We start from the raw sequence: 21,694 nt of genomic DNA, 5'->3' as shown, positions 1-21,694 counted from the left end.
AGGAAGTTGCACCCCTCCACATGCAGCATTTGTACCAATTTTGCACTGACCTGCTGCTCCCATCTACTTACAATATTAACTTCTTGGATTACCAAATCAATTTTCTGTTGGTTCTTTGATGCAACTCAAATTGTACAACTCCATTTTGCAAATTGTGAACTTAGATCTCTATGAGGCTTGGGAGTTGGCCACTCGCTCATTATTGTATCAAGAAAAACTTGATTTCCCTAGTTAAGCAATCTATTTCTCTCAGCCTGCCTTTCGGCCTCTGGGATCAAGTAAACCATTAGTCTTCCCTCTTTATGAAAAGACCTATTCTACATTACAATTCATAATGATTTCCTAGCAATTAGAGAAAATAAAATAGAATGAAAGGTCAACCATCAAAGATTGAACAGATGATTTCAAATTGAATATCTTAAATCCTGTTGCTGTACAGGGTTATCTAAGGCTTCTGGCAGTCTAGTGTTCTTCCCAGGTGACATTTTCAGATACCTTCGTGTATCCAGGTGACGGTTAATCCTTTCTCTTCTTTCCTGCTCTCTGATCAAAAATGCCACCTTTGCTTTTACAATGCTTTTGCAATAAAAGGCATAAATCATCCCAATCCAGATGGAACTCCAGATGAGTACGTGCAAATCAAAATTTTAAAATGTTTTATGTTGCCTTTTTATTATATTGTAAGCTGCACAGAATTAATACCAATAGCGAGATGAGTGGCACATGAAGTTAAAAACAAAAAAGAAATCTAAATATAAACAATTACAATATCATCAAAAATTATCAGTTTTTTAAACATCATGAATGCCTTTAAGCTAAATTAAACCAAGAGCTGAACATGCACTGAAATAAAACAGTGCTGACTTATTTATAAAATCCTAATAGATATTCATAAAGTTAGGGCCATGATACACGTTGGGGTCACAACAGGCCATCTTTTGATTGACTGCACTGGATGAACAAGTCCAGCTCTGACAAAAAATAGATGGAAGTATCTACACTGTGTGCACAATTATTAGGCAGGTTTTGACCATATCATCATTTGTATGCATATTTTCCACCTCCAAGCTTCCTGTAGGCCCGTTGGGCCTGTTTTGTGCCCTCCCCGGGATCCGGAGGCTTTCCTGAAGCCTGGGGAGGGAGAAAACAACTTCCCCTGGGCCCCTTGGAAGCTGGAAATGGATCATTTCCAAACTTCCGGTAGGCTCCATGGGCCCGTTTTTCGCCCTCCCCGGGCCCTGGAAGCTTTCCTGAAACCTGGAGAGAGCGAAAATGACCCCCCTCCCCCGACCCTCCAGAAGGCCGAACATCAGTTGGCTGGCGTGCACATGCGCTCTGGAGTTGACGGCTTGTGTGGCGGCAGATATGGCTCCGCAGGCCAGCTGTGTGATATGAGTGCCGTAGGTTTGCCATCATGGCCTTACTATGTATAAGCAAATCAGGGGAGGTGTCTTTGTGTAATGAGGGAGGGTGTGGCCTAAGGAGATCAACACCCTGAATCAAGGTGGGCATAACTATTAGGCAACTTCTTTTTCTCGGGCAAAATGGGCCAAAGAAGAGATTTAACTGACTCTGAAAAGTGAAAAATTGTAAAAAGTCCTTCAGAAGGACGTAGCACTCCTGAAATTGCTAAGATATTGGGGTGGGATCACAGAACCATCAAGACGTTTTGTTGCAAATAGTCAAGAGGGTCGCAAGAAACGAGTTGAGAAAAAAATATGCAAATTAACCGCCAAAGATTTGAGAAGAATCAAAGGTGAAGCTTCTCAGGAACCCATCATCCTCCAGTGCGGTCGCAATCCAGAACTGCAACCTTCCAGAAGTGCCCCGAAGTGTAAGGTGCTCAGAGAAATGAGCTGAAACCCCATCACCTCGGAACAAGGCACCCACTGGGTTTCCCTGAAAACACAACCTACCCCGAAAGTAAGTCCTAGTTCAATGTTTACACGTCCGCCCAATATAAGCCCCACCCCCAAAATGAGCCCTTACTAAGATCCCACCCACCCACCCCAATTAAGCCGGACTGGAGATGGGGGGTGTTTGTGGAGCTGTCCTACTATTTACCTTCGGGCAGCTGCAGCCAGGCCTCCTCGCACATCCCATCACCTGCCTTGCCGGCCCATTTGCAGCCAGCAAGGCTGACAAGGCTTCCCCGAAGGCCTCTGCAGAGCCAATAAGAGCTTCCGGTCGATCCGGAGCTCTGTTCTCAGCTGCAGAGGCAGCTTCAGGAAGGCCCTGCCAGCCACAGGAGTTCCTGAAAACCTCTGGCACGAAAAGGAGGCCGGGGGTGACACATGCAAGGGAGGTGAGTTAGTGGATGACATTCCCCCTCACCCCCACCCCCAAATAGGACCTGGTGCCTTTTTTGGTGGCAAAAAATATAAGACAGGGTCTTATTTTCGGGGAAACATGATTAGAGTCAGTTTTGGAAGCCATGTGCCAACATGACATCTCTCATAAAGTGGAACTTTGAGGATGTTATTGCCTTGGAATTTTATTTCGTTGTGGGTGTTTTTTGGAACCCTAACATTAAGAATAAGACTAGGCAAAGACGTATCTGAAGATAAATTTTTCAAGGGTTTTATGGACCGATGAGGTGAGACTCTTGGCAGATCAGACGAAAGGCCAGTGACTGGATCCGTAACGGGCACAGAGCTCCATTTCAACTCAGGTGCCAGCAAGATGGAGGTGAGGTCCTGGGATGGGCTGGTATTAAAGATGAGCTGTTGGACCTTCTCGGCTTGAAGATTGAAACTTACTTCCAGTTTTTAGAAGACACTTTCGTCAAGCAGTAGTGCAGGAAGAAGCCTGTATGATTTTTAAACAGGACACTGCTCTATCGCATGATTCCAAGTCCTGCCTGGCTAGCCAGTAGAGGCTTTAAAGGTGAAAGACTCATGGCGTGGGCCCCTTCCTCACCTGACCTAATCCCTATTGAAAACTTGTAGGCCCTTCCACAAAGGGTGGTTTACGGTGAAGGAAAACAGTAGACCTCTCTGAAGGGTGTTTGGGAAGCTGCGGTTGCTGCTGCACAAAAAGTTGACTGTTAACAGATCAAGAAACTGGGAAACTCCCTGAACAGATTCTGGCTTATGACTGTCATTGAAGAGAAGGGTGGTATATAGGTCACTGATGGTTTTCCTTTGAAATGTCAGAAATGTTTATTTGTAAATTTTGAATTGGTTTTTTTTAATTTTCACTTTAACAAATGAAAATAAATAAGTGATATGAAAAAATACGTTTTATTTAAAGCCAAAAGATCCCTTTTACTTCCTTAAATATTCAAGTTTGAGGTTTGTTAACATTTTGGATTGACTGAGAGCACTGTAGTTATTCAATAATAAAATTAGTCCTCAAAAAAACAACTTGCCTAATAATTGTGCACACAGTGTAGGGAAGCTTCATAAGCTGTTTTAAACCTAACTATCAGCTCTCTGATTTCGGCATGAAATCTCTTGTCAATCATTAGCTTACTAGTTAATCTACTAGGAGTAGATTAAACCAATTTATTGCAATTTATACCACCTGTTGCCTCATCTCCAAAGACAGTAATGTTACAGCAGAGCAGGTCAATGGTGATTAGAGCTAGATAAAGTTTGATACATGCCATAACAAACTCCTTACAGAAGAGGCAGAGCCTGAGGGCAAAGTCAAGAGAGGAATCAGCCTGGAGCCCTGATTGTACTTCCCACATTCATCCAAGTAAATCCCCTCCCACCCACCCAAAATCCCATTAACTCTTATCTAGGGCCAATCGAGTGCTGATCTTAGTTGACAAATTCTTGTGTATAGGCTTGAGCAATAACCTTAACTAGAACCCGTGATCCTGATTCTTCTCACCTGGCACTTTAGTATGAATTACTATATTGTATCCTTAAACTACACTTCATAGGTCAGAAAGCAGGAATAAATTCATCTGTGGAAGAATTCAATTTGTCAATGGGCCATGACCACCGAGCACCGGAATCCACTATGATGACAGTTCTTTAAACTGGGAGGCATTTGTCACCTTCCCCAGAATGAAGCTCATCCTACACCAGTCTTTCTCAACCTTGGCGACTTGAAGTCCTGTGGACCTCAACTCCCAGAATCCCCCAGCCAGCAGAGCTGAGAAAGACTGTCCTACACTTTCTCACTTCCACCTCTCTCTCTCTGGCTGCCTGCCTAGAAGCTCAGCGTATGTCAAACCGATTGACTCGGCATTTCTCCGACCAGTCTTGCTGGGAACACCGTGCCTGGTGCAGAAACGGAGGGGCCGTGGAAGGCAGGGAAGCATGGGCATCGTCATGCCTCCCTGCGAAGGGTGGCGATTGCACCGCCGGAGGAACGGGGGAGACGTGGCAGCGGAGGACACTCGCGGGGTGCAAATTCCACTCCGGCGACGTCGGAATCGGAGCTCTTGGGAAAGCGCCTAAGCGCGGCTCCCCCTCCGCCCTCCCGCCTCCCCTTCGGCACCCGAGGACTCTGGGAGAGGGAGCGGCGTTCGGAGCCTTCCACTTACCGAGCCAGGGACGAGGGGAACCGGAGGAAGCGGCGCCGGAGGAGCGGCTGGCGGAGGAGGAACGCGGGGAGGCGGCGGGTGAAGGCGCGAGGCCGGCACCGCCCCCTCCGGCGCCCGCCCCTTTCTCCGCCCCCCCCCCCCCCGCCGGCAACCAGACCCAGGGGAAGAACCGGCAACTTGATTGGCAGCCGCTACCGCCACTCATCGACTCGGTTGCCTAGCGGAGTGGCCGAGGGCTTCCGGCCTCTGGAAATAGCAATAGCTAAATAGGAATCGCAGGGAAGCCGCCCCGCTGCGACTGGTAGCGCGAGGCCTCCTCAGACGAGGCCAGGCCGCCGCCGCCGCTCTCGGGCTCTGTTGGTCAGCGGCGCTCCTGCTGGCTTTCAGTTCGCGGCGTAAACAAACCGCAGCTCTCCGTGGCTTCAGGGCTTCAGTTCCCGAGGGGGGGAAAGGGGAGGGGTGATTTTGTGGGCGGGGTAAATGCGCATGCGCTGGCCGCGACGTCGAGCGCGAGTGGGGCCGTGAACCCCGTGGGCGAGCGGAGAGAGGCGCGCGCACGAGCCGGACGCGGCCCCGTGTCGATTGGCCCGCGGCCCTATACTGGTTAGGGACCCCCTACTCTAGAGCAGCGTTTCTCAACCTTGGCGACTTTAAGTCCTGTGGACTTCAACTCCCAGCACAGCTGGCTGGGGAATTCTGGGAGTTGAAGTCCACAGGACTTAAAGTCGCCAAGGTTGAGAAACGCTGCTCTAGAGCAGTGTTTTTCATCCTTTTTTGTGCAAAGGCACACTTTTTTCATGAAAAAAATCACGAGGCACACCACCATTAGAAAATGTTAAAAAAAATTAACTCTGTGCCTATATTCAATATAGGCGGGTGTTTTTCCCACGGCACACCTTACACTATGTCACGGCACACTAGTGTGCCGCGGCACAGTGGTTGAAAAACACCGCTCTAGAGTATGCTTGACCCACAACGGGGATCACAACCTTCTCCAGGGCCGTTGAGGTGTTTGGCCCGCAGAATAAAGTCTACGGCAAGATTTTCGGGTGTTACATGTTGGGAAGCGCCCCCCCCCCAAGAACTCACAGCCTCCAACAGACGCCCGAAGTCTTCACAGATGGAGATTTTGTTCCCATTAAGAACTCCAGGCCAATCTATTTACAAACAGAACCCCTTCAGCTCCAGTTGAGGGACTTGAGAAGGACTTTAGAACGTAACAGAATTAACCCTCTACCAATCAAATAATGCAAGCACACAAAGCAAACCTCAAAATCGCAAAATACTGTAAACTCTATAAAAATCCTTGAACTCATCCTACTAATTTGTCAGCTATTCCAGGATTGCAGGCGCTGGTTGGTTCTGCTCATCAATAGAGTCCCTTCCAACCAGCCTCCATTCCCAGCGCCTGCCTCCCATCTGGGAACTGGGTGGGATTTTTATTCCACCTCCCCACCAAAGGTGGGTTCCTACCAGTTCGCACCTATTCCGTTGAACCGGTTCGTCAAATCTACCGAACCGGTTAGAAGGTTCCACCAGTGGACCCGGAAAGCAGGCCACGCCTACAGAAGAGGCTCCAAAATCTTATGAAACCCACCACTGGTCCTTGGATATGGTTATTCTATGCTATCATGCTCCTATTTATAAAACTCAGTGCCTCTGTGAAAGGGAAGGATGATTACTGCGTTTGTGGTGCAATCAGAACATTGCGTGTGTTGAAGTTGTTTTAACGCAAACCACAGATGCCTTTTAAAAAACAAGTTTGCATCATATTCTTATGCATGCCAGTGCTGTGTGTAAGGTCATTTAAGGTGGTTCTGACATGTGCAGTGTTCCCTCTAAGGTGCGCAGCTGCGCACCCACGCATGTGACAAGAAAACGCCGCACAGAAGTTTCCAACTGCCGCGCAGTTATTTTTAATGTCACAGCTCCGCCCTAACCCGGGAGGAGGGAGAATTTATTTCACTGACCTACTGCTTCGGCTGCCCTTACATTACATGGAAACACTTAACTCATTTCTTATTGGTTACCTTGAGGGAAAAGCCTTATAAGTAGATAGGGTCCTACTTCTCCTTTTGTCTTGGCCCATAGGTAGTGACTGCATGTTGTTATGCGAACTTCAGCTGAACCTTGTGGTTTTGGGCTTTTGACATAAGGACGTTTACTGGAACATTTACTGGACTTTTGTGTTTGAAGGCTGATGACATTTACATCTTTTATTTCTCCCTTATGCCACATCTTGTTTTTATATTTTAATTCACATTTTATTCTGCTTTACAATGATCTGAGTTATTCAGTATAGTTGACAGAGAAATCAGTGTGATGATAAGTGGTAGCGAATCTACTTGGAAGATTCCTCTGATGATGTTCACCTCTCCCATTCTATCACCCTTGATCAGCAACCATGTCTTCCATTGGGCCATCAGTGGACAAAGCTTCTGATTTTTCTACTGATTCCTGTTATTTCTAGACCCCTGATTATCCAATCATGTGGCAGGGAGTTGAATGCCTTCCTGTAATCAATCCATGCTACAGTCTTCCTTCTCTTGCAGATTTCCGGAATCATTTTGTCAATTAGAAACTGGTCTTTTGTTCCTTTGCTGTTTGGGCAGCTTCCTTTCTGCTCAGGGGAACAGAACTTATTTTCAACTAGTTGCTGTTGGATATCAGCTGTCACACCAATTAGTGATTTTAAAGTTGTTGGTAAGCAGGTAATTTGGTCTGTAGTGACCTGTTGCTATCTCTTTTGCTGGATTTTTCACTATCAGGTACGTTTTGCCGGATATTAGCCATTCTTCAATTTCCCCTCTTAGCAATATGTTGTTAAACAGCTATTCTAAGTGTAGTCCATGTTTTTTTGGTACCTAATGTGCCAATAACCTCTGAGACCGTTATGGCTGGTTTATGCCATCATCTTTCAACTTCTATTTTTAGGTCTTGATACCTGGTGACCTTTTCAAATTCTTTGCTTACTGTCACCTCGTATTGCCACATCAACTATCCATACTTTATTCTTTTAAGCAAAGTTAAAATCTGGTGTTATGAAATTTGGATAATCTACAATTGGATTCATAGTTAAAGATTGGTGAAAACTTCATTAAAATCCTAACCAAGGACCTAAGAATTAGCAGAATAATCATGTTTGTCTCAGTCAGCCAGGGGTATATTTATTGGCTGCCCCCCTCAGTCAGGGCTGGATTATCCACTGAATGAGTCACTTCCGAAGACCTGGGATAGACAGACACGGTCGGTGGGTTGCGTTAAAGACATCGTAGAAGGATGTGAGCTGCTCCATGCAAAGCTACCTTTTACAATTTATTAGTTATTAAAATTATGAAGCAAAGCTTTTATTTCCGCCAAGCGAAGAAACGCGGCCGAAAGGGCGCTTAGGAGGAGGCGCATAAGCGAATCTCCAGCCGCTCCTGCAGCAGAGGAACCCGGCGCCTCTCTTTCCTTTGACCCCTCGGCCAAAGCACTTCCGGCCTCTTTTCTAAGGGCAAGGAAGCACTTCCGCCCAAAGCTTGTTCCGGGGGGGGGGTCGAAGATGGCGGCGCCGGAGGCATCGCTGCGGACGGGAGGGTAGCGCGGAGTTGGGCGCTCATGGCGGATTGAATAGCGGCCGCCGGAACGACGAGACGCCCCGAGAGGGCCCGTGCTCTGGCGTCCTCTGCCTGCGCCCTTTGGGTAAGGAGGGTGACAGGGACCTTACTCCGTGGGGCGGAGGAGAAGGCGTCGAGACGGGGCTTCCTCTTCGCTTGGCTTACGAGAAGCGCGGTTCGGCGGGGAGGGCGCAGGGCAAGTGGGCCCCGTGTGGACCGGGAAGGGGCTGCCGGCCTCTCCGTGGGCCAAGATCGGGAGGAAGCGACTCCTGGGCCGCCGCCGCCCCGCCCATCCCACACGCACCTCAGGCCAGGTAAACCTGCTGGTTCTCCAGAGCTGGGTGTGGAGGGGGTTGAAATGGAAATTGTCCGTATTAAAGTTCTCCAGTTTCTTCTAAATATTCTGTTTACGTTTTCCTGGTGCCTTAATGATTAAGACACCGAAACAAACAGTTCTTCCTTCTCCTTATAAACCCCTCCAGGAAAGCACAAACAATCTTCCTTTCTGCATAGAATTTAGGGAGTGCAAACCCGAATCTAATATGGCAAATCAGTAGAAGATAGGTTTGCCACTACTGATTTGGAATAGGTTGGATATGTTTTCCTTTTCTTGGCCTTTCTAAATTAGCTTTTATTAGTGTTGAACAGATGAGTTACTTCAACTGAAAAGGTGAACATCAAACCTATTCCTGAAGTACTCATTCATTCATTCATTCATTCATTCATTTATTCATTCACTCTCTCTCCCTCCCTCCCTCCCTATATATATATATGCAACATGGGGGATATATGTATGTGTGTGTGTGTGTGTGTGTGTGTATATATATATACACAAATATAACAAAGGCAACAGTAAAAATATTGGGTTTCTGTCTGGATGGACTCTTGTGACGAGCCTAATGACAGAGAGTGGAAGTGTGACCTTCCTCCCACACTTGGGCATACCAGGGGTTGTGACTTTAAGTATATATATATATATATATATATATATAATTTATATTTATATTTATATTTATATATATAATGTTCTTTTCTCTCCCATGTTGCAGATTTTTTAAATATCTGAACTTGTCTTGTGCAAAGATTTGCCCAGACATGGTCTTTTAACTGTTAGGAACAGAAAATGAAAATTAATTACTTAAAGAAGTTGAGTAGATTATAATACTTACCTGTTCTGTCCCCCCTTCCTCGCTCGTTAACAGACGACAGGCAGACAAACTTAAAAGGAAAGAACTTTATCAGTCCTTGGCTCAGACTGGCTGCGAGCCCAAAAATAAACATAAACAAAGTCTCTGACAAGAGATAACAGAATGCAAAACAAAACTCTTACAAAGCAATTCACTTCTCCAAGTGTCTCTCACAAATAAACCACGACCTAGGATCAATGAACGTTGAACGTTGACTCCTGCAACCAGGGCGTGGCACCATCCGTCCTTTTACCACCAGAAGACGCCACTAACGAGCCCCAGCTGCATTGTTAATCTTGCATCCCGAAAAGACTCACAGGAGACGTCTGCTGAGTCAGAACACTTACCTTATTGTTTGGCCTTTATAGGTCACCTGACATTCCTTAAAACCTCCTTCCTTCCTCCCCAGCCCAATTGAGTTGGACATAGAAAAGTAAACGCCTGTGCAGGATTTGATATAGTTAGGAAGGTGATTTAAATATAAGACATATTTTCAGATATTTATATTTAATAATTATATATTGAGCTGTTATTCCTCTAAAGCAGCTTTCTTAACATTTTTGCCTTTGATTTTGTGATTCTACTTCCCCAGCAATGCACATGAAGCTTTCATCTCAACCTGTCAAAAAAGACATAGTCTCCACTACTCTCAGTTGTTAAATGAATTCCGTGTCACCCACCTCAGTCCAGTACTTAAGCCAGGAAGAGTTGCACCATACAGATGGAAGGCAGTTTTTTAATCCCAGAGCCAGCAGCCAAGGGGGGAGCTATCCAGGTCTTTTCCCCAGAAGTGCCACCTGCAGCCAGTATAGTGAACCTGATGAAGTGGACAAGATCAAGAGCAAGTTCCTCTCTACCTGGAACAATATGAAATATGGTAAGTTCCGGTTATAGAAACTGCATGGGAATGGGTAAATCCTATCACTGTTTAATAGTCACCAAGATGAACCTTGAATTTGAGAAATATAGATTTTTTAAAATTCTATGTAACAGCTGTAAAATACTTCCATCAGCTTGACATCTCACATATTTCTCCTTTTTTATGCCGTTTGAATTTTCAGTGAAATACTTGATATATTTTGTGACTTTAAAATCAGGAGACCTGTGTGTTTTCTTAAGTTTTGCACTTATAAAATCAATTCATTTGTCAGGATATATTTAAGTCCTGTTTCCTTTAGAGGCCTAATGGTTAGCCTTTAAATATGTAGGTTTAGAATTTAGTTATCTACAAAGTCAGCGTTCCAAATATCATGCAGAATTAAATTAGAGTCCAAGGCAACACTTTCATCAAAGTTCCAATTTAATAAGACAGGCGTGTTGGCAACAAACTGTGGAAATCCCAAATCTAAAAACTTCCTGGGATTCCACCCAGTTGAAAGTTCATGATCTTATCCCCACACCCATAAATCCATCACATGGTCCAATCTTCTTCGGCCACGCTGGCATCTCCACCCAGATGATTCCGGTCAGGTGCAGAGGTGCGGAGACAAAAAATGACCTTGGGCTTCTAGAAACGAATGAAAACACATTCCACAATTCTACTCCTTTCTATTTCCCTCTCCCAACTACTACATTAAAGAAACAGCACAGTGAAATAAAAAAGAGTGTGGCAGGCCAAAGATCCTAAAAGGAATATAACTGCAGGCCTGACAGGCGGCCTCTCCTCAGAAGAAAAACGTTTCCTAAAAAGAGAATAACATAAAAGTTAACATAACACAATTAACCATCTCTTTCCCTCCCCCTCAGGGGGAGGCCTTTGCCTTATCGGGAAAGTTCTCATGCAATTGTTTTACTAACATTTTCCACTTTTAGGGTCCAGCTTTTCACCCAAGTGGCTTCAGACAAAGGGTAACCCTTCCAATGCACTAATTACTGTAAGCGACCCCTATTCAGCCTGGAGTCATTAATATTTTCCACCTCGGATTGTGTTTCCCCTTCTATCACTACAGGAGGAGGGAAAGCTTGTGTGGATGGTCTGGACCCAATTACTGGCTTCAACAAGCTACAGTGAAATTCTGGGTCAATTTTCCCTAGACTTCTGGGTAGACTGAGTTTAACTGTAACTGGGTTATACATGTATGTGCATTTGCTGAATTTAATGTGTATGTTGGTTAGACCCCCACACCCTATGCCCATTTGCCAAGAATTGGGACGTGTTTGAAGTATTCCTGCCCTGGGACTCCTTTTGTTTCTTATTTCTTGATTGGCTCAATGACAAAGGAGATTAACAGGGGAAAGGCTGTGTTCAGAGGATTGTTCCTCTGCTGCTGTCATGCATTTGTGCAAGTGAAGATTATTTATGTACTGTTGGAAAACTGGAAGTCAGGTAACACATTCCCTCAGTAACTTCTATAAGAAAAAAGGGATCGCTCAATTGCTTTAAACGGACATATCACATGATCTGAGATTGAATTTCCTGTTCCTTTTTCTTCTCAGGTTGGAGTCTCAGAATCAAAACCAATTTCAGCAAGATTTCCCCAGTCCATCTCTTTGGACGTGTCTATCACTTTGGAGAAGAGGGTTAGTAAGTTTGATGCAATAGGGCAGGATCTTCTCATCACTTAACTGAATTCTATTTGACTGCCCCTCTAAGAAACAAATCTCAAAATCTCAGCAATCTGGTATACAGCCCATACATCCAAGTTAAAAAATGTTGCTATGTTTTAGAAGATTGTCAGGGCCACAAAAAAAGTACCTAGATTCATCAAGGTCTGGAAACTTTTTTATGTTAGCCCTTTAGAACCTTCCTCTCCCTGCCTTGCCTTGTACTGCAAAGGTACACACTCAGATTTCCTGCAGCTTTAGTTTGTGTGAAAGTCTCTTCGGGCTTGTTTGAGGCCTGCTAAAAAAATGGTGCCTCTGCTGAAGAGAACCTCTACCTGACATAATTTTGTTTTCCGTTGAAGAGGATGTGGAGCGCTTCCAGAAAGACTTTGCCTCTCACATCTGGCTGACTTACCGTCGAGATTTCCAGCAGCTGGAAGGCACCGCGTGGACCACGGATTGTGGCTGGGGCTGCATGTTGCGCAGTGGGCAGATGCTGCTCGCCCAGGGCCTCCTTGTCCACTTTCTCAGCAAAGGTGAGTGGCCAGGCTGTACGTGAGACACCTGAGAGGAACTTTATTCTTCGTGCCTCTGTACAGACAGGCTAAGTATCTGGAATGTTCACATTTTGTCCGGTGGAGGATCTTAAAAGAGTTGATCTCCTTCAGTAGTTTCTTTGGATTTATCATCTTCCAGAGATCATCAGAGGACATTTGCATAATAATAGAAATTGTGAGTAGCTTGTAATTTGGGATTCCAGATTCCTCCACCAACCAAAATGTGGGTCATACCTTCAGCAGGGATGGTATCCACATATACAGTCTGTTACAGTTTGCTTGCTATTGAGTGAATAAATGATACTTCAATTACTTTCTATGGGGGTTGGGGGGAATTGCCTGGCTTACTATCCTTTCTTAATTCTCTTGATTTTGTGTTTCACTTTTCAGACTGGACCTGGTCAGATGCCCTTATCGCTACCAATTTGACAGATATGCAGCCCATGAAAGCTGCCTCTCTGCCCTGTCCCAGCATCTCCAATCTGCACCAAGCTTCACCCATCCCCACTAAGAGGACCATAGGCCCCTGGGAATTGTGGGCTCATCGGCATACCTGCAGATCTGATGAACTGGAGAAGGAATGTTACCACCGTAAGATTATTTCTTGGTTTGCAGATCAGCCACAAGCACCCTTTGGGATTCACCAATTAGTTCATCTTGGGCATAATTCAGGGAAGAAAGCTGGAGATTGGTATGGCCCTTCTGTTACTGCCCACATCCTCAGGTGAGTGACAACATAGTAATATGGTATCTGAAGGGGTTTATATTACAGAGATGAGGAAGAGCAGGATCATTAACATTCTCTCACTGGGAGTCTTTATGGGTAGATATTCTGGTCTGTTTGTTTGTAGTTAAGCTGAGAGGTTTATTGTGTACAGAGAACTTTGAATTTGACCATTTTGAAACGAAAATATCCCACGGAGTTCAAAATAATTAACTCTAATTTGAAATAGCTGTTCTGCATCTGAAATAAGCTGCTTCAATTACTTTTTGTTTTGAGTATTCTCAGGGTAACTGAAATAATTTGTTACAAATTTAAAAACTGGGTGATTCAAATGGTTAACATTGAAACATTTTGCATGCTCCTAATTATTTCAGTATTCTATTGGGTGCTTAGCTAATTATGCGAGAGTGAGGTTCTCTGCCAAGAACGCTTCATCTTCTTATTTTGGGAATTTTTTGATAGCACAACCAGGGATAATCAAAGTTTCAGAAAGGTTGACTAAAGCACTAAATGGACCTTAAAATGCCTGCTTAGAGTGCTGGACACTTGTCTAAATTTTACTGAAAAGAGTAACAATAGTACTTGGCTGGTTTCCTTGTCCTTGATGAATTGCGTCATTAATTATGAAAAAGAAGAGAAAGGCAATACATGGCAAAACTCACATTTCTTTAGCATCTGAATCTTTCAGAAGCTCTCACCTTTCAAGCCAAATATATTCTTATTAGGAAAGGGGAACCGATGGCCTCCCAAGTGCTGCTAAACTAGAATTGCTGGCATGCCCTACCCATGTTGATTCCGTTTTCTGTGAGTTGTGGGTCAGCAATATCAAGAGGATAAAAGGTTCTACAATTTTATGTATTGGGGCAGCAAAGGCATCTTGGAAGCTTTTCTGACTCCTACATCATACGATCCCAAGCTGAGCCCAATTTCCTTTTATTCCAGCAAGGATATTTCCCATTAATAAGTTTACTGTTTGTCTACTCTCCATCCTCATCCCCATGACAATCAACGGAACTGTGAAAAACTGGTAGGGTCCTGTTCCACTGAAGCGTGCAATTTCTTTCCTGTAGAAAAGCCGTGGACTGCTCCATAGAAGCAGGCAACCTGGTAATCTATGTTTCTCAGGATTGCACAGGTAAGGTTTGGAGAAGGTGGGGGGGGATTGGGCAGGTTTCTCCTAGGCTCAAGTCTCAGAAGAGTCAAAGGGATTTATATTATGTCCATATAGTTTATGACCGAATTCCCTTCTCTCGTGTCTCCATAGTGTACAAAGGCGATGTGGCAAACCTAGCCAAGAAGAATAGCAGCCGGACCCTGTGGGATCCTGAGGCCGAATGGAAAGCAGTCATCATCCTGGTGCCCATGCGGCTGGGTGGAGAGACTTTTAATCCTGCCTATGTGGACTGCATCAAGGTGACTTGAGAACAGGTGCAAATAGTGGGATATCGGGATTCACATACGATCAATGTTGATGTCTCATTCTTTTCCAACTGATTGCATGAAAAGGACATATTCATTGTGTCTCAAAGCTGAAATACTCTGTGAGCAGAATTGTACAATGTCTGTGTAGGAGATGGTTTCTAGAATCTCCTTACATGAATTCCCATTTGTTTAATTAAGACAAGAAAATTGCTCTTGCAAAATCAGCAAATCAGGAATAAGAGTAAACTGAATTATCAGCTTTTCCAACTCTTACCACTTATATTATCTTTTCCTACATTTGGTCCAATGTGATTGAAAAGTGATAGTCTCTCTTAGTCATTGTAGATGGGAGTTAAATATCACAGGGGGAAAAGAACAAAGATTTGGTGGAATTCCTGAATTCTGAACCTTATCCTGCAGGAGCTGCTGAAATTAGATTTCTGCATTGGAATCATTGGAGGAAAACCAAAACATTCACTCTACTTTGTCGGATATCAAGGTAAACAATTTCACTGTGAACCTCAGAAATCTAATCTTCTTTTCCCTCCTAATGATAGGTTGACTTAAGCTAAGTCAGCTTTTCTAACTTCTACACTAAGCTATATAACCAGCAAATTACTACCCAAATTCTTAATATACAGTAACCTATACCAACAATAAATATAGTAAAGTACTGTATTTTTCGGAGTATAAGACGCACCAAGATTTTGAAGAGGTAAATTTAAAAAAGGTTTTGCCCTCCCTGGCCCTCAGAAACACTCTGCACTCTGTTTTGGGGGGGGGGGAGGGCAAAATGTGAGACATGGGGGCTCGATCTTCCTAAAGGATAAGGCTTTTATCGATCTCAAATCCACTTTTCTCTACCCCTCCCATGGCAGGGCAGGACTAAACATATCTCTCTGCGCTTTATTCCCCCCCCCCCCCTTTTCCCTCTGACTGGCGACGCGGAGCCGCTTGGCCCAAGCAGCAGCAGTTGGCTCGCTTTTTCTCTTCAGTGAGGAAGGAAAGAGACGTGGGGGCTGCTGAATGGCCGCCCCTGCGCTCGACCAGGAACAGCCCATTGGGCGAGAAGGGGCGGGGATCCCTTCCATTTGGATTAATGGTTCATTTGGGGGGCACCTAAGCGGCAAAACGAAGCCCAAAGAAAACAACCCGGGAAGGAGGGAAGCCAAGACCACAGCCAACGTGGGGAGGGGACAGCTAATCCTGCAGGATCCGCAGTGGGATTAGATTCCACGGAGCGCCTCTTGGCAGAGCAGAGAGCAGAGCAAGAGGCTGTTCCAGCGCCCAAACTGTTTCTTAATGTCATTCAAAGGCAGTGGGCCCATCCCAGCTCAGTGCCTCCCCAAGTATTGTATTGTATTTGTATTTATTATACTTGTATGCCGCCCTATTCCCCGGGGGGACTCAGGGCGGCGAACAAACACATGGGGAAGGGGGCAATACAAAAACAAGCGAGACAAACAGGATACAAAGACAAATTAAAAACTACACAACAATCAGCAATTCGAGTGGGGCTGGGAACTCATCAGCCCCAGGCCTGCCGGAACAGCCAGGAAGCATATATAGTGCTAGCTCAGAAATTGGAACCTTTATTACAGGCCCCTCCAAGGGACCCACCAGTTGCAGCCTTAGCTTCCCCAGCCCTTGTGCCCTCCGAGGTTTCGGGTGGCTTAAAGGCAGAGGACCTCAAAACGAAGATGGCAAGACATACCAGGCAGACGCCTGGGCGCTGAGGGCATCTACGGTGGTGTGTCGTTTTTCACTAGGACGTCCCTCGTCTGGCTCAGGCAGCTGCAGGCCAGAGTTGCTCCTGAGGATCTCCAGCTGGTGGCGCTGTTGAGTTTTCCTCAGATGCGTTGCTCAACACTGCTAAGTTTGCATCCAGAGTGTTAGCGTCTAATGTTACATCCCATCGGCTCTTATGGCTACGGCACTGACAGGCCGACTTGCGTTCCAAGTGGCGTCCACTCCGTTGAAGAGCGGACCTCTCTCTGGAGAGGCTTTTGACCCTGTACTTGTGGAAAATAGAGATAAACGTAGTTTTTTTCAAGTAGAAGATAGTCATGCTAAGATGCATTGCTTATTTCTGCCTCCTCCTTCCCTTGCTGCCTAGATGACTTCTTGTTATACTTGGATCCGCATTACTGTCAGCCTTTTGTGGATACCACTAAGGAGAACTTTCCTGTAGAGGTGAGAATTTATCAATATCTCTTTGAACTTAAGGAATCTAACACTTGAGGAAATCATGGAAGAAAGCAATTAGGGCTCCAGAAACAATCCAATATTAGGAAGAATACTCAGATTGAAGAAAGTATTTTCTTGTTGCTATAGCCAAATTATACATATTAGATACTGGAGGTAGAAGAAAAAGTAGATTTTACTATAGCCAGAAATCTTTATAGTGTGGAGCATTTGTAAGCCAGGCTTGGGGCTATCTTTAAAATTTACTTTCTTGAATTTATATAGATTGAGAATTAAATGAGATTTTTGGATTCAATCAGAAATTGAAAGCAGAACAAGAACATCGTAAACAATGAGTAGTATATGAAGCCCCCTTTTTTTAGAAGCAGAACATGCAGTGCAAATATTGAAGCTGACCTTAAACTTAAAGTGATGGTTATATTAATATTGGATCTTAAACTTAAGATCAATATTAATGTAATCAGTATCGGAGAAAAGCCACTGTATGAGTCAAGATATCGTTACATCTTTTTTGCATTAAAATGTAAAAAACCTCCTAAATCTTGATACTGCTTTCTGAAGAAAAGTGTTATCAGCTCAGGTTATCTGGCAAGTTTCAAACTAAATATGGGATGGCGGGGGAGGGGAAGGGAAGTATCAGTATCCAGAACCACCCTAAATATTCTTACAAGTATATTCTTATAACAAATAAGGAAGCAATGAAAAGAAAGGAATGCTCATGAATACATCAGAAGATGCAGAAGGGCTATTCAAGGTCACAAATTATGGGGAGCATGCAGAGAAAATTAGAAGACTTAATAAAGAGGGAGTAAATATGGTTTGTTGGGATTAACAAAAAACCAGACCCCACAGAAGGGATAGGTGGCAAATTACACAATGAGCACATTTGTAAAAAAAAATCATGTGTCAAGGTTCCAAGTAATACATCCCATTCAATAGGAATCCGAGGCAGGCAATTTCCTCAAAGAACATTTTATCAGAACATATAAAATTGGCACATTCCTGGTGAAAAACCGGGTCTAGGTTCCCACTGGTTTTGCACCCAATTAAAAGTAAAACTTTTGTCACTTCCGCCCAGAGTCTCCAGTCACATGGTCCAATCAGCACGCAGTCCAGTTGCTAGGTGACCTCAGTCTCCACCTTTTGAACACCTGAACCAACGTCCTCGATTCCCACGGGAAGGAATTTTATTTAGGCTACAATACTCCAGCTATCTACACACACACACACACTTCACTCCAGGCTGTGTCGGCCCAGAAGCAATGAGAAAAGAAACTCCCTAGAGCAAACTGCAAAAAGGAAAATGGCCACAGTTCGGTCAACTTCAGGGTTTACAGGCTGCTCCCCTTCAATTGAAGAAAGTTTCTGTAAGAAAGAACAAGATCACAGAGAAGTTAGTTGGGGAGGGCCAACTAGGCAGTCACTTGTGCCAGGGGCTGCAAGCATGTCAAAAGCAAAAAGTGGGACTCGTCCGCCATCCCTTGCCCTGCGGAAGGCAGCAAAAGGTAGAGAAGAGTCCCCCTCCTTTCAGGAAAGAGCTGGGAGGCCTTTCAGTAGCAGGTCAAGCCGGTGTTATTTGGAAGGGAGAAAGAGCCTCTCTACGTTTCGCCGCCTTCCGCAGTGCAAGGATGGCAGGAAAATCCCTCTTTTCGCTTTCAACATGCTCACCAATCGCTTGCAGCAACTGCGACCACTCCGGGAGCACGGGCAGAGGCATGGGATCCAGTAGCCGCTGGCGGAATGATCTAAGACTTCATTTGAAGGTTGATTCTAGAGACCGGCAATCTAAAAAATGGGAGAAACTTAATGTTGTTAACTCTTTTCCAGACTTTCCATTGTAACTACCCTCGAAAAACATCATTCACAAAGTTGGATCCCAGCTGTACTATCGGGTTCTACGTACGGGACAGAATGGAATTTGAACATCTCTGCTTGGATTTAACTCGGGTGAGGAATTATATTTTTCTCGGTTCACTTGCAAGTTATTTTCTGAATTACAGTGTGTTAACTCTGGATTAAAGAGAGACTTTGACAGAAATTTTGGAAAACAAATACAAAGTGTTTATTTGCAGAATTTGAAACTGTGGAAACCTGGGATGAGAGGTTTTTAAAAAGAGGCTTGTGTTTTAAAGGAAAGTTCTAGCATTTTGCCCACTGTCTTTAAGCTCTTAAGATCAGACCTAGAAAACTAGAAGCTTCCATCGTAGATTGCGGGTTCTGTGCAATTCTTACCAGCCATTATAAAAGGACTGCTCCTCCAGGCAGAAAGGGAGCAAAATCCAGGCCTCATAAAAATTAAGGCCTACTTGTCTGAATTTTATAGCAAGCAAATGGATTGAGCCAGTTCATTATTCTTCTTTCCCACTGCAGATCCTAAACTACGCAGCTGCTAAAGAAAAATACCCCATGTTCTCGGTTGTGGAGGGCTGCGCTCAGGAATATGGTTTGGAGGAGATGTCTGCCCACTTTGCCCAGCGACCCGTACAAGTCCAACGGCACAGAATACACAAGCCCTCAGCGGAGGAATTTGTCGTCTTGTGATTGCTGGTTAGCCAGACCCACCACCTCAGGCTTCCTTTTTTTATTTATGTAGAGGGTGTAGGCTTGAAATAGAGCTGCGTTTCTTAAGTCCAGAAAAGAAATAGGAGATAAAAGCCTTTGCTTCTCTGCCCTTCTATGGTACCTCAGCTGTTCCTCCTTATGGGAGGAGACCCTGCAAGAAAAATTACCTTGGGTCCCCTCAGCCCACATGGGGACCTATTCTCACCTTTCCTTAGGCTGCTAACAGGAAGTCATGACACTGGAACGAAGCTACTGAGTGAGAAAAAAGGGCGTTTAGCACTGACAGCCTTGACCTTTTCTGAGTAGAAACAGTCAGATGAGGATTATGAAGGCGACTGTTTGTTAACCTCTGTCTTTCCTGCTGACACGGAGCACCAGCCTGAAAACAAGAGCTTCCTCTTCGTCAGCTCTGGACTTGTAGGCCCTTAAAAGGAAGGAAGAAAAGGAAGAGAAGAGTGTGGTCTCTTTTTAAGTTGCACTCTGGTGCAAATGGAGGGAAGACCCTGTGTTGGTTTCAGTTTAAAGGCTGAGGATTTCTTCAAAGAGCCGTTCGTTGAGCAACTGAATTGGGGAAAACAAGAGAAATATAAAACGGAGTGGCTGCTAATATCTTTGTTGGCTTGAATAAACAAAACTGTCATAACATAAATAAAGAACTGAAGGGCTTATATTCCTGTGTGTGACCTGGGAGGGGCTACGCGTGGGTATCAACACAGCCTGATTGGTCCAGAGACTGAAGGAATTTCTTAGCCACACCTCTTTCTTCTCTTTGGCTCCCAGTTTTCCTTCAGTCTTTGGTCCAAGCAGACTGTGTTGTTGTTTTTTGGCTCCTGCTTGTACTATTAAAGTTAACTAATTGGATATTCTAAATTACCTTAGCTGCTGATTGTAAAGGAGCCGTTTTTTCATTGCCACTGGAGGGGTGAAGAGCTAGATTGTCGTTTGGAGGGCATCTCTCAGGATTATCTCCCCCGGCACCCCGATTGCCTGGTCCCTGGGATTTCGGGGGTGGCAGGCTCCTCTTTGCAGCTCATCGGGAGAGGCTGCTCCAGCGAGGGACAGAAGAACTCCCTGTACTACTACTTCTCTCCACACTTCTTGCTGTAACATTTTATACTATAAATATGAAATCATTTCTATGGCATGTTACCATGGAATTGGTAGAATTCTTCATAACAGTAATTCTTCCTTTCCATTGCTTTCTGGAATTCCTCAGAAACACTTGCTTAATCCAGTTTCCTTGCAGACCTATCTCCTTTCCCTGTTTCATCCGTGAACTCAGGGATGTAAATCAAGAATGATTCAGACTTAAGACAATAATTGGTCCCAGTGTTTACCATAAAGCAGACTATTTTGTTCTTATCATATGTGCGACATCCCTGATGTAGCAGTCGGGCAGCTTCACCAGTTCTCTCTCTACTCAAAGTAGACTTAAACAGTCTGCTGGAGAAGCAAAACCTCTAAATGTTGGGATATGTGCTGACATGAGCCTCCTTGGGCTTGGGGCATCCTTGGGTCACTTGGATAACACACTTTACTCTGCAGTTTGTTTTCAATAAAATTTGGAGCAATGAAACCAGTTATCCAGAGAAGTGGAAGATTCCTTTCGTATTGGACATATTTGAAAACAAGGTATTTTTCAACAAGCTCTCAGGGATTTGGGTTCCTGCACTGAGCAAAAGGGACCTGAAACCTAAATGGCTCTTCTAACACCAAGTGTCAATGTAATCAAAATACCACATTTTTAGGAGTATAAGACGCACCTTATTAGGGAGGAAAATAAGAAAAAAAATTCTGCCTCTACCTTCCAGCATCCATGGTATTTATCTGCCTAGCGTCCTGTCAGTGTGTGAGAGAGTTGAGGGCTGTTTGAAAACTAACAGTATTTGCTGTGAACGACAAGGAAGGAGACAGCAAGGAGCCTGGGCGTGGCTTGTTCTGCACTAAAGCTGCATGCTGTGCTGATATTTGAAACAAAAACTGAAAGTGAAACTTCTCTGCTGAACTACCACATTGGAAAACCAGCTTTTGGTAGTGTATATTTACTTAATGTGTTATATATAAAGAGAATTTATTGAATCCTGCTGAAATAGTTATTTGTGTTTGCTTTCTGAATGTGATTGCTGCTGCAAACTCTTGACACGTCCTTGCAGGCAAATAGCAAACAGTCAGGTCAGCTTCAGCACATTACTGCAGCCTGATTCATCATGAGCAGCTGATTGGCAGGTTGAATCAGCCTCCCGGAATTTCCCCAATCAGCTGTACCAGGCTGCAGGGATTGCCACAGGCGGTAGCCTGCTCTGTGCTTCGTGTTTTTGGCTACATTTGGTGTATAAGGTGCACCCAAACTTTCATCCACTTTGGGGGGAGGGTGTCTTATACTCCAAAAAATA

At 44.5% G+C, this 21,694-nt stretch overlaps 2 protein-coding genes across 3 annotated transcripts in view; one reads left to right on the top strand and one right to left on the bottom strand.

The window, feature by feature from the left end:
* HACL2 (2-hydroxyacyl-CoA lyase 2) overlaps nucleotides 1-4,621 on the bottom strand; it is a 30,662-nt gene extending 26,041 nt beyond the window's left edge. For both annotated transcript variants that reach the window (XR_015696093.1, XM_087711101.1), the window contains exon 1: nucleotides 4,502-4,621. The gene's annotated coding sequence lies outside the window, so the exon portion shown is untranslated. The remainder of the gene's footprint in view (nucleotides 1-4,501) is intronic.
* A 3,401-nt stretch (nucleotides 4,622-8,022) lies between these two features.
* Nucleotides 8,023-21,262, top strand: ATG4D (autophagy related 4D cysteine peptidase). Its single transcript, XM_087711100.1, has 11 exons — nucleotides 8,023-8,185; nucleotides 9,880-10,164; nucleotides 11,724-11,807; nucleotides 12,194-12,367; nucleotides 12,779-13,112; nucleotides 14,183-14,247; nucleotides 14,377-14,525; nucleotides 14,955-15,033; nucleotides 16,651-16,727; nucleotides 18,567-18,686; nucleotides 19,110-21,262. The coding sequence occupies exons 2-11, from the start codon at nucleotides 9,948-9,950 to the stop codon at nucleotides 19,278-19,280; spliced, it is 1,470 nt and encodes a 489-aa protein (XP_087567226.1). The 5' UTR covers nucleotides 8,023-8,185; nucleotides 9,880-9,947; the 3' UTR covers nucleotides 19,281-21,262.
* The last annotated feature ends 432 nt before the right edge of the window (nucleotides 21,263-21,694 follow it).

This window comes from Thamnophis sirtalis, unplaced genomic scaffold, assembly GCF_051295495.1.
Source record: "Thamnophis sirtalis isolate CommonGarterSnake01/CBP01778 unplaced genomic scaffold, rThaSir2_p1.2 scaffold_3, whole genome shotgun sequence".
Classification (NCBI taxonomy): Eukaryota; Metazoa; Chordata; class Lepidosauria; order Squamata; family Natricidae; genus Thamnophis; species Thamnophis sirtalis.
The sequence above is the reverse complement of the archived record's forward strand: the minus strand, read 5'-3'. Positions and strand labels throughout refer to the sequence as shown.